Genomic DNA, 13,928 nt, shown 5'->3' with positions numbered 1-13,928 from the left:
AAGGGAACAATAGTGCCTTACATGTATTGCAATTGCAAATAAATACAAAATAAACGGGATACATTTTTAATGGCAGTGGCACTGGTATTTGAATGGCACTGTATACGGTATATTGTTCTCTCCGCTACCATGTCCATATAAGAACCAATCACAGATGGAGATGGAGGAGGAGGAGGAGGAGATTATTATAGGCACATTATCTTCTGCGTGGCGCACAAAGTTACTGAGCATCTTCATCGTTCCTTGTCTTGAATCCTCCACTGACTCCACTGACTGCATCATCTCATCCTCTACTTACAACACCTGCTGGTTGTGTTGTCGTCTATATAAGGTCAACACTGACAACACCAAGAGAAGACAAATCAGTGCAGTTATTCTGGAAAATTGTGTTTTTTTTGGCGGACATAATTGAAAGAAAAGATGCTCGCCTGCACGGAGATGATTACCATGTGCCTCCAGTCCGCGAAACAGAAGCACCTGCTCCGGGCTCAGCAGCAGCAGCCGCTGCAGAGCGCCACAGTGCACGGGCTGCCCATATTCCATGACGTGAGTGCATCTTATCTCACTTTAAATATAATCTTTTACAGTCAGTCTCTGAACTGAAGCCTGAAGGGAACTGGTGCTTTAAAAAATATATAAATATGAATTATGCAGACAATCAGCCTAGATGTTGTTGTCGTTGTGTCGTACGTGTGACTCGTGTGTGTGTGTGTGTGTGTGTGTGTGTGTGTGTGTGTGTGTGAGAGTGTGTGTGTGTGTGTGTGTGTGTGTGTGTGTGTGTGTGTGTGTGTGTGTGTGTGTGCGCGTGTGTGTGCTCGCACACATAGTGAAGGAACTTAAGACATCTGCCGCCCCTGCATGATAAAGTATAAGTTCAGATCACAGCTGGACAGATTTTGGAAAGCAGATTTTGTCTGTTGGTGGGGGGGGTCCCCCACCTAGCAAAATACACATACACGCACACGCACATTGCACACACACACACACACACGCACACACACACGCACACACACACGCACACACGCACACACACACACACACACACACACACACACACACACACACACACACACACACACACACACACACACACACACACACACACACACACACACACACACACACACACACACACGTCACCTCGTCTGTCCCAATATGAAGGCCTGAAGTGTTTGGAGGCTGGACCTGTGAGTCTAGTCCCCGAGGAGCAATTTACTTTGAACAGCAGTAAAATACAGTAAAACATACTGGCATACAGATATAGTGCACTTATAAATACACATACTTTAAGGGGCACTTAAAAGAAGGTCCTGTGTTCGATTCCCTCTGGGGACGCTGTGGGCGTCATCAGTGCCCATACCCGAGGCGGGGTTGTCGAAAGGGCCTTTCTCTATCAGGCCGGGGCGCCTGATGGAGGGGAAAGGAAGTGGACAGATATACCAGATTACATTAGATCATTGACACTGGGTGAAAAAATGGGTTGCAAAATCATGGGATTAAAAATAAAAAAATAAATACACATCCTTGATTAACACTTCGAGAGCAGCAAGGAAGCAAGATTGGGAGTATAATAAAAACAACAGTCACCAGTCCTAGAGAATTACAGACTTTGGCTTTTCTAATGAGGTGGTTGATTTACAAGTAACTAGCTACCAGAAGAACGTACTGGTAGCTATAGTTACCATTCCATTGATGAATGGCACAGATTACAACAAGTAATTTCATTGGGGTTTTTCTGTTGTTGGATGCAGGGCAGAATAGCGTTCTGCTCTGCAAGCAGCTAGTCTGTCCAATTTAAAACCAACGTCAATGGAATAAAGTACTTCATGTATCTGTTAATGGCACTTGGGTGCCAGAGAGAGCCACCATCCCTAAAGGATAGTTACTCATCCATCAATGATCGTGCAGAGAGTGTTGGCGAGGCAGGGGCTCAAATCCCGTAAGAGGGCACTCTTTTACAAAAATAGCTGATCTACAAGCTCTCAACGCATCGCAGTGCGACGCCTATGTGCAACTTCGCCTATGTGCAACCCAGCACTCTTTATCTACTGGAGATGCGGGTGTAACGACATGGATTTCGACACAAATTTGTTCAACAACAAAATGCTGCGTTCCAGGTCCAGGAGACTTCGGAAAAAAGTAATTCTTCTGAAGGCTGCCTTCTGGTATGGCATGGAAAGGAAAGGAGTGGCATTTAGCATTTCTTTCACCATAGTAAATGCTGCGTTCATGGTCTGGAGAGGGCAGTCTCTCAGTTGTTTTACAGAAGGATAAAAGGCCAGGGGCTGAAGCCCCCTTTAATGTCTATGTGTGCACGTCCCTGCTCCCCGGGACCTAAACTATACTGAAAATAGGCAATCTACAAGCTCACGACGGCACGTACAACCTTTTCTTTTACATTTTAGATTTTGAAAATATTTTGAAATCATTTGAAAACATTCCTAGGAAATGTATCTTAAAAAAAATGGGGTCTGTTGTTAGTGTTGTATGAAATGTATGATAATGTCAGGAAAGACGTTGATATGGTATATATACACTGCTCTAGCTAGGTTAGTTCTGTCTGTATTCTCAAACTGGATTAGTTACTCTTACTCATCCATCAGTATAGCCTCTAGCTGCGTTAACGATGTGTCAGAGCCTCCCTGACTGTCTTCTCTCTGCTCCCTCTCATACATTGCATAGGGTCCAATTATAAGGACATGTCATGTAGCATACTGTCACTGTACTATATGCATATTCCACCACATACAGTACATCCAGTAGCAAATACTGCCCAAATACTGCCTGAGGCAGTCTGTGTGTGTGTGTGTGTGTGTGTGTGTGTGTGTGTGTGTGTGTGTGTGTGTGTGTGTGTGTGTGTGTGTGTGTGTGTGTGTGTGCGCGTGTGTGGCAGTCTGCCTGACAATTTAGTTGACTGTCAACCTTCTTGTGCTGCTTTTACAGACACAGACACATTCAAAAGCAGTCACTTCCACCATCTACTGTACACATGCATGTCGCAATCACAAACACGCAAGAGTGAGCACACATGCACGGTGTGCACACACACGCACAGTCGCACACGCATCCACACACGCGCTCGCTCGCACACGCACGCACACACACACACACACACACACACACACACACACACACACACACACACACACACACACACACACACACACACACACACACACACACACACACACAGCATTGTTTTATGGTTGGCAAGTCAGAAAAAGTCAAATTATTTTCAAGCCAAGACACAATATTTTAGTGTATTTATAGAAACACCAGACTATGTCCTGTCCACTGAAATCTCCTGCCCCGGAGAGAGAAATTTAATTACAACATTGAACCCAGCTACTGTATGAGTTACTGTACATTCAATACCCTTTCCCAGGTCTTGATTATGTACATGCATCTTCCGTTTCCTCATTTACAATTTAGCAGACGCTTAGAGCGATTTACAGTAAGCAAGAACAAAAAACATGGTAATACATCAAATAGATATTACATATTACAAATACATGTTTGTTTCTTAAGCCTAGTTCAGACCAAAGATTTGTAATGAAACAAAATAAATTTAAGCCCGGTTTATACTATTTTACAAGCTCATAATGCATATTTGGTGTGCCACACCATCAGACATACAACAGAGCATAAATTAAACATTAGAACATTGTGAAGAAAAAGCTTAGCTAACACACAACACATTCTGGGCAGGAAACCCTTTTGATGTTTTAAGCATTAGGTTATTCTTAAACTACACAGGTTCATCCCGATGTTCTGGGCATTTTTGTAATGTTAGTGTTAGTATAAAGCAGGTAAAAGAGTAACATTTGAGGCAGACTACAGTCACTCTACAGTTCACTGTAGTAGAAGAGGTGCGGGTTTACCCCGCAGCTATGTCGGCTCCGCCTACAGGAAATACGTAAGCTGCGACCATGAGACCTGTTTCTGAATTTGTCTATATATTCTTTCAGAGCAAACGTTTTTAACTCAAATCTTTGCTTCTGGGAGGTCCCTGCCCTGGAACATCATATTTTCAGATGGTGGTCGGCGGCCAAATCCAGATAATTCTGGGGGTCTTTGACATGAAAAAGGTTGAGCACAACTGACATGGAAACATACGTTTTTCAGAAACTGTCAGGATTTAGACGACATTTGTCGTCCTCAGGTCTAAATGGGTTAAATTGCCTCACTGCTCATAAGCATCATATATTTTTGTATAATATCTTCTGTTTTGGCGAAGGAAAAATAAGTTGTGCAGTTCCATGTGATATATTATGCGTTCGGAAGATAAATGTATCAGTAATACTGTGAGGAAATGCTATAGGAAGCCTTCCTATAGCATTTCCTTGTTTCTTTTAGTGCATGCTATATTTATTGGATAGAGTCCTTTCCAGAAACTGGGTTAGGTTTTTTAAAGATTGGCTTATGGGGAGACTGAAATGGCACCCCGCTGGGCCACAATTATTCTGCAGACTGCAGAGACAGCAAAATGTTGTTTTGTATTGAACTGTCCTGCCATAAGTCACACAGCTGTACACTAAGATTACATCTGCAGTACATCTGCACACACTTTGATAAATCACACTGAAGTGAGGGCACAGGGGCATCCACTATATTTATATTGGCCATATGACGTTTAGAAGATTCAGAACACTTTCCTGGGGGACTTTATATGATTTAAATTATAGTTTTCTTTTTACAGTGTACTGTTGATAAAATGTTTGAGAATCACTGCACTGGGATATTATGACACTGCCAGCACTTTAATGAGAGCGGCTGAATACGTTATAGTTAGCCTCATGGGCATGGCTTGATTGACCAGAATGGCAGCAAGGGCAGAATCCATTTCTTGCGACCGACTGCCGTCGCGACCGTCGGTCCGTCGGGGGGTCCGTCGGTCCGTCGGGAGGTCCGTCGGTCCGTCGGGGGGTCCGTCGGTCCGTCGGGGGGTCCGTCGGTCCGTCGGGAGGTCCGTCGGTCCGTCGGGGGGTCCGTCGGTCCGTCGGGGGGTCCGTCGGTCCGTCGGGGGGTCCGTCGATCCGTCGGGGGGTCCGTCGGTCGTAACTCTGTCATTTCTCTACCGTATAGGACGGGGGTGGTCTCATTTGAATCGTGTGGACCCCCCGGGGGCGTCTATGGGGGTCTCAAGTTTCGGGGACCCCTGGGGACCCCCAGGGACCCCCAAATGGTAACTCTGTCATTTCTCTACCGTTTTGGACGTGGGTGGTCTCATTTGAATCGTGTGGCCCCCCTGGAGGTTTCTATGGGGGTCTCGAGGTTCGGGGACCCCTGGGGACCCCCACGGACCCCCAAATGGTAACTCTGTAATTTCTCTACCGTTTTGGACGTGGGTGGGCTCATTGGAATCGTGTCGCCCCCCTGGAGGTTTCTATGGGGGTCTCGAGGTTCGGGGACCCCTGGGGACCCCCACGGACCCCCAAATGGTAACTCTGTAATTTCTCTACCGTTTTGGACGTGGGTGGGCTCATTGGAATCGTGTCGCCCCCCTGGAGGTTTCTATGGGGGTCTCGAGGTTCGGGGACCCCTGGGGACCCCCACGGACCCCCAAATGGTAACTCTGTAATTTCTCTACCGTTTTGGACGTGGGTGGGCTCATTGGAATCGTGTCGCCCCCCTGGAGGTTTCTATGGGGGTCTCTAGGTTCGGGGACCCCTGGGGACCCCCAGGGACCCCCAAATGGTAACTCTGTCATTTCTCTACCGTTTTGGACGGGGGTGGGCTCTTTGGAATCGTGTGGCCCCCCTGGAGGTTTCTATGGGGGTCTCGAGGTTCGGGGACCCCTGGGGACCCCCACGGACCCCCAAATGGTAACTCTGTAATTTCTCTACCGTTTTGGACGTGGGTGGGCTCATTGGAATCGTGTCGCCCCCCTGGAGGTTTCTATGGGGGTCTCGAGGTTCGGGGACCCCTGGGGACCCCCACGGACCCCCAAATGGTAACTCTGTAATTTCTCTACCGTTTTGGACGTGGGTGGGCTCATTGGAATCGTGTCGCCCCCCTGGAGGTTTCTATGGGGGTCTCTAGGTTCGGGGACCCCTGGGGACCCCCAGGGACCCCCAAATGGTAACTCTGTCATTTCTCTACCGTTTTGGACGGGGGTGGGCTCTTTGGAATCGTGTGGCCCCCCTGGAGGTTTCTATGGGGGTCTCGAGGTTCGGGGACCCCTGGGGACCCCCAGGGACCCCCAAATGGTAACTGTCATTTCTCTACCGTTTTGGACGGGGGTGGGCTCTTTGGAATCGTGTGGCCCCCCTGGAGGTTTCTATGGGGGTCTCGAGGTTCGGGGACCCCTGGGGACCCCCACGGACCCCCAAATGGTAACTCTGTCATTTCTGTACCGTTTTGGACATGGGTGGGCTCATTTGAATCGTGTCGCCCCCCTGGAGGTTTCTATGGGGGTCTCGAGGTTCGGGGACCCCTGGGGACCCCCAGGGACCCCCAAATGGTAACTCTGTCATTTCTCTACCGTTTTGGACGTGGGTGGGCTCATTTGAATCGTGTCGCCCCCCTGGAGGTTTCTATGGGGGTCTCTAAGTTCGGGGACCCCTGGGGACCCCCAGGGACCCCAAATGGTTAGTCTGTAATTTATCTCCGTTTTGGACGGGGGTGGGCTCTTTGGAATCGTGTCGCCCCCCTGGAGGTTTCTTTGGGGGTCTCAAGGTTCGGGGACCCCCAGGGACCCCCAAATGGTAACTCTGTCATTTCTCTACCTCCCGTTTTGAGGGAGGTCAGAATCCATTTCTTGCGACCGCGCGATTCGAACCAGCGGCCCCAACACAAAAAAATTGAGAGGCGAGAGATTAGACCGCTACACTACAGCGGCCATACGTTACAAAGAAGTGTTTCATTGGACTTATAAAGACAATAGCACCCAGCTGCAGTTTCGCAAGGGGAGGGACCGGAAGTGCTTTTTCCCACACACACCATGTCCAGACCATAGACCACAGACACACGACCATATGCATTTAATTTACTATGAAAACCTGCATTTCCCGTCAGTCAGTCAGTCAGTCAGTAAGTGTGTCATGTCACGCCTCGTGTCATGCCTCCATATATGGTCACGCCTCGTGACACGTCATACCACCATATATGGCCGTTTCCATATATGATATAAGATCCCGACACTGACCTCATCAAACCCTGGATAGCCATACATTGAAAAGACTGGATCATCACCTAGATCTCCATATATGGAGCTGAGGCGGCCAGCAACTCTACATCTGACCTCATAATGTAGTAATCAGCTCATAATATAATTAAAAGACGAGCACATAACGTAATAGATATAATGATACTGACATGATACTGACATGATACTGACCATGATACTGACATGATACTGACCATGACACTGACATGATACTGACCATGATACTGACATGATACTGACATGATACTGACCATGACACTGACCATGATACTGACATGATACTGACAATGACACTGACATGACACCGACCATGACACTGACATGACACCGACCATGACACTGACCATGACACTGACATGACACTGGCCATGACACTGACATGACACCGACCATGACACCGACCATGACACTGACCATGACACTGACATGACACTGACCATGACACTGACATGACACCGACCATGACACTGACATGACACTGACATGACACCGACCATGACACTGACCATGACACTGACATGACACTGACCATGACACTGACATGACACCGACCATGACACTGACATGACACCGACCATGACACTGACCATGACACTGACATGATACTGACCATGACACTGACATGATACTGACATGACACTGACGATGATACTGACATGACACTGACCATGATACTGACATGATACTGACCATGATACTGACATGATACTGACCATGACACTGACCATGACACTGACCATGATACTGACATGATACTGACCATGATACTGACATGATACTGACCATGACACTGACCATGACACTGACATGATACTGACATGACACTGACCATGACACTGACATGATACATGATACACTACTTTAGTGATGTAAAGGCAAAACATACAAAAAATGTCAATAAATAAATAAATATAAATAATAATATTTATATTAATATAAATAATAATAAATAAATAATAAATAAATAGTTGTAAACAATTTGTACTATAATCAATAAACCATGAATAAAATAATAAAAACAATAATAAATAAATAAAATAATAATATAAATAAATAAATAAATAAATAAATAATAATAAATAAATTAAATAATAAATAAATTAAATAAATAAAGAATATAAAAAATAATATTTATATTAATATAAATAATAAATAAATAGTTGTAAACCATTTGTACTATAATCAATCAACTATAAATAAATAAATAAATAAATAAATAAATAATAATAAATAATACATAATAAATAAATAGTTGTAAACCATTTGTACTATAATCAATAAACCATAAAAATAATAATAATAATAATAATAATAATAATAATAATAATAATAATAATAAATATATATATATATATATATATATATAAATAATATTTATATTAATATAAATAATAATAAATAAAGAAATAGTTGTAAACCATTTGTACTATAATCAATAAACCATGAATAAAATAATAAAAACAATAATAAATAAATAAAAATAATAATATAAATAATAATAAATAAATACATAAATACATAAATACATAAATACATAAATACATAAATATAAATATAAATATAAATATAAATATAAATAATAATAAATAAATAAATAGTTGTGAAAGTGATCTGTCGGAATGGTGGGACTTTTTCTGCCGCGGGTCCCTGTCGGAATGGTGGGACTTTTTTCTGTCGGAATGGTGGGATGTTTACAAATATGAAGCATACCACCATTCCGACAATTAGAAGTCAATGTAGGAGTGGCAGCATGTAGGAATGGAGAGTGAACACCCTCAGGAAGACAGCTCTCCCCCTATCCACAAGGAGGAGCAGTGCATTCCTAAGTCACTTCCGGTTGAACGATCAACAACATCCTGTAGTAGTTTGACCCTAGTCAATAGTTTGGCTGGTCCTGATTTCTAAGCTAATGCTGTATTTTTCATAACTAAGTCACGATTCAAATGAGACCACCCCCGTCCAAAACGGTAGAGAAATGACAGAGTTACCATTTGGGGGTCCCCAGGGGTCCCCGAACCTTGAGACCCCCAAAGAAACCTCCAGGGGGGCGACACGATTCAAATGAGACCACCCCCGTCCAAAACGGTAGAGAAATGACAGAGTTACAATTTGGGGGTCCCCAGGGGTCCCCGAATCTTGAGACCCCCAAAGAAACCTCCAGGGGGGCGACACGATTCAAATGAGACCACCCCCGTCCAAAACGGTAGAGAAATGACAGAGTTACAATTTGGGGGTCCCCAGGGGTCCCCAGGGGTCCCCGAACCTTGAGACCCCCAAAGAAACCTCCAGGGGGGCGACACGATTCAAATGAGACCACCCCCGTCCAAAACGGTAGAGAAATGACAGAGTTACAATTTGGGGGTCCCCAGGGGTCCCCAGGGGTCCCCGAACCTCGAGACCCCCATAGACGCCCCCGGGGGGGCGACACGATTCAAATGAGACCACCCCCGTCCAAAACGGTAGAGAAATGACAGAGTTACAATTTGGGGGTCCCCAGGGGTCCCCAGGGGTCCCCGAACCTCGAGACCCCCATAGACGCCCCCGGGGGGGCGACACGATTCAAATGAGACCACCCCCGTCCAAAACGGTAGAGAAATGACAGAGTTACAATTTGGGGGTCCCTGGGGGTACCCAGGGGTCCCCGAAACTTGAGACCCCCATAGACGCCCCCGGGGGGTCCAAACGATTCAAATGAGACCACCCCCGTCCTAAACGGTAGAGAAATGACAGAGTTACGACCGACGGACCCCCCGACGGATCGACGGACCCCCCGACGGACCGACGGACCCCCCAACGGACCGACGGACCTCCCGACGGACCGACGGACCCACCGACGGACCGACGGACCCCCCGACGGACCGACGGACCTCCCGACGGACCGACGGACCCCCCGACGGACCGACGGACCTCCCGACGGACCGACGGACCTCCCGACGGACCGACGGACCTCCCGACGGACCGACGGACCTCCCGACGGACCGACGGACCGACGGACCCCCCGACGGACCGACGGACCTCCCGACGGACAGGTCCGTCGCGACGGCCGTCGGCCGCAAGAAATGGATTCTGCCCTCCCTCCAGAATGGCCCGCCAAAAAGGGAAACAACAAATAAGCTTTGTCAGATGAGCCTTCTCCGCAGCCCACACAATATGTTAAGCTTCTTAGCTTGTATTGTTGAGATCATAAAATTCATTTGGATCCAATTTTGAGAATCGCTGATCCATGATGCACCACTGGGGGTTGAATTTTAGTGTCTATAAAACTGCTTAAGCTTTGCTAGTGACACATCATCATGAGATATCGATCCAGAGATAACTACAACTGCGTACACTAAAATGGCCCACATTTCACTGCGACATGTTGTGAGGTTGTACTCTTTTCAGTGCACAAAATAATGCACAACCAAGTATATAATTGCGCCACCCTTATCCCTTATCCCTAAACTTTGTAGCCGATCTACATCTATATCTATATACAGGTACAGGGCATTGCATGCTGGATGTAGAAGTGGTTGCACCACTTAAAAAATAGGTTTAGGGTTAAGGGTTAAGGGGTGGCGCAAGATATAGCCGATGGTCTAATTTCCATTTGTTTGTGGATGAGTCCCTTGTTGCAGCATGATACTGTACAGCCAGGTTGACATGTGGAAGATAGGATAACAAGAGAAAGCCTTTACAATCCCCCTTTCTTACTATATTGATCCAAGTAGCTTCAGTATAGATTAGATACAGGGAGAGGAATGTATACTGTACAAGCTGCAGCAGCCCACGCTAATAGTGGATGAAGCATTTAGTGTCTCAAAAAGGAGTTCAGGTCAGGAACAATTTGTGTTTGTGGTGAAATCATTTCTTCCATTGTTTTTGTTCTCTCTCTCTAGAGAGCTCTCTCTCTCTCTCTAGACGTTGATTAGCATCTACAGTAGACGCGTCTATATATAAACAGCAACAAAAAAACTTTCATTTTTAGACCAATTTTTAGATGGTCATTTAGACGTCTAATAGCTTGAAAAATGCTCAGTGGGATTGGTCAGAAGAGGATAAACAAACATTCCCATATGAAATTAATTATTGATCTGTGCATTAATAAAAAGGAAAATAAAAATCACACTGTTGGCAGAGATAGTGGAGTGGATGAATGTTGTTCACAAGCTTCATATTTTACCGTAGAATGCCTTGCCCAGATTAAAAAATCCCTGTGAAGATCCATCAGTATCAGTTAAGCCTCCGAGGTGAGCATACAGTATCAGATCTCATCAGAATAGCAGCGCTCTGGGAAGCAGGAGGGACTGACCTTTTGGGAGCTTGCTGTAAATGATGCATTATTATCTCCTGACACCAGAGAGCCAAAAGACGCAGACAGCTATGGCAGGGAGTGGCTTTTAGCTAGACCTGGAATGGATTGTGATGTTTGGTAGGAGTCCAGACGAGTGAAAAAGTGTATACTGTGCCATAGGGAGAGAGATGGTATTGATGAAGATGGAATAATGACAAAGGACAGGATAGTCCATGTCTTGTCTAGCAGGTAGTTATTGTAATAGCTAAAGGGGAATAATTTGTGATTTAGTTGTATAAAGAGTTTGCTGCTCACACCGTTTTGAAAGCTCCCAAAACAGAGCGGACAAAAATGCAATGTTTCGGCCTCACTGGCCTTCGGCAGGTATCTATCTAATTATACCTACTGTATACCTGCGGGAGATCCTGTTGTTGTTGATGATGATGATGTGGCGTGGTGTCATGTGTATTTTGTTTATCAGAAAGAATACAAAAAATGAGCAATGGCTCGCACATATCTTTGTGCCAGCAAAATTAAACAAAAAACTAATTTTATCCTGTATGCCAGTCACTGCAGGGAATGACAATTTTCTTTAGAAGAGTGCTTTGGTCTTTCATCTCCTCTGTTTGACTAATTGGTCACTGGCACTGCAGACCTGATGGTTTGGTTTCAGCCTCCATTTGCAGCAACAACATGACAGGCTGACAGCGTTGGCATATTGAATATAAGACTGTATTTGGAAAACGTTTGAATTATACCGACTTGAAAACAAATCATCCAATTCACCCTTTGTCAAGTCCCGCACGTGGCTGTGCCCTTAGAGTATATATGAATAGAGACGGCACCCGGAGGAATGGACATAGTGGCCGAATTTGGTATTGCAGCTCGAGCCAGCGCTGGTCCGTTGACTATCATTGCACACGTTCATGTTATTGGGGCCATGACACGTGAACGAATGTTTCATACGTGAACGCGCACAAACGGCACAATGATAGTCAACTACCAGCGCGTTCATGTTATTGGGGCAATCCATCCCAGAATGCACTTGTTCCTAGGAGTGAAATCGCCTCATGCGCTTTTGAGCAACTTAATGCAAGTGGATGGGAGGAGGAATCCGGTGCCGTCTCTATTCATATATACTCTAAGGTTGTGCCCCACTTCGCACTCATTGGTTGCCGTTTCATGGTTGGACAAAAATCCTCTCTCCATCCACTACCATTGAAATAGCTTCATATTGATATTCTGTGCACTCAATTCTTATTTTAAACTTGGTGTCAGTAAAAAGGAACATCACAGCTGCATAATGTTTTTAGTTTTGAGTTTTTCCCCAAAAAGATGTTTCAAATTCAACATAAACAAGCTGGCGGAAACAGGGCAGAACAAGGCAGAAAAAGCCTACTGGTTAGTCAGTCAGGGACCAATCAGAAGGCTGACAAAGGGTGAATTCCAACTATTTTTACAATTTACAATTTGGGCATTTAGCAGACACGCTTTATCCAAATGGACTTGCAGTAAACAAGGTAATATATAGTGGCTCAGTGATCTAGGATCATAGGTAAACCAAGAACCTAGCATCAGTCTAAGTCATTTTTTTTATATTAAACTATACAAACTATAGCATGCCAGGTCAAAAAACAAGAAATGATCACACAGTGATATTTGTCAGGTGAAAGAAGCGCTGCAGGTTTCTTTATTTAGCTCAGCCGGTCTCAATCATAACATTACGTTACATAACTATTACCTGTAACCAATACATGATGACAGCAGTGTGTGTTGCAGCCAATCGCGACTAGGTCCTCAGTATGACTCATGTATGACTAGGTCTTCTATACATTTCATGAGCTTTCACTGGTCAGGTTTCACCTGACAAAAAACATGCTATCTCTGCTGTCGGGAGGAAACCTCATAAATCCAAAATGTTCATTTTTCAGGAAATTAAAAATATAAAACTTTCAGGAAATTAAGTAAACCTTATATTTTTAAAACAAAGCAATACAGCCTCATCAAAGTTGGTGTTGTAACTTTATATATTGTCAATTACTTCCATGAGAGGGAGAGAGGTGGTGGAGTTAGTTGCTTTAGCAGACATTTTGAGGGTCCAATGGAGTTAAGAGGTTTTGTCCAAAGCACTTTTTACTACTTTCCATTGGTTAATATTTTCGAAACAACACAGTAAAGGGTGTTCAATAACACTGATGGAGTTATGAGGTTTCCTCCCGACAGCAACGAGTTTATGCTAGCTCTCACATAAACAAAGGGGGTGAAAACATTGATCTTAAAAATGCAGCAATGGCCTAGGATATAAATGACCTGTCCTCTATATCCATAACATAACGAGTAGGGCTGCACACATAGGCAGACACTGCAGACAGACAGTGGGGAAGAACACAAGCAGAGACCTGCAGCTTGTTAGCGATAACGACTGCAGCTGTTATTATTAATAACATGTAGGTCAAAATTGGCAGGCCTGTCAGTCCTGAGTGGGTG

The 13,928-nt window shown here is 44.9% G+C and overlaps 1 protein-coding gene across 1 annotated transcript in view; it reads left to right on the top strand.

The window, feature by feature from the left end:
* Nucleotides 1-420: 420 nt before the first annotated feature.
* Nucleotides 421-13,928, top strand: part of necab3 (N-terminal EF-hand calcium binding protein 3) — a gene marked incomplete at both ends in the record, with an annotated part of 57,209 nt that continues 43,701 nt past the window's right edge. The window contains one exon of the mRNA XM_083771063.1: nucleotides 421-546. Coding sequence (XP_083627189.1) covers nucleotides 421-546 — 126 coding nt within the window. The remainder of the gene's footprint in view (nucleotides 547-13,928) is intronic.

This window comes from Protomyctophum parallelum, assembly GCF_964188405.1.
Source record: "Protomyctophum parallelum genome assembly, chromosome: 8".
Classification (NCBI taxonomy): domain Eukaryota; kingdom Metazoa; phylum Chordata; class Actinopteri; order Myctophiformes; family Myctophidae; genus Protomyctophum; species Protomyctophum parallelum.
Note: the sequence above shows the minus strand (reverse complement) of the source record. Positions and strands in the feature narration are given on the sequence as shown.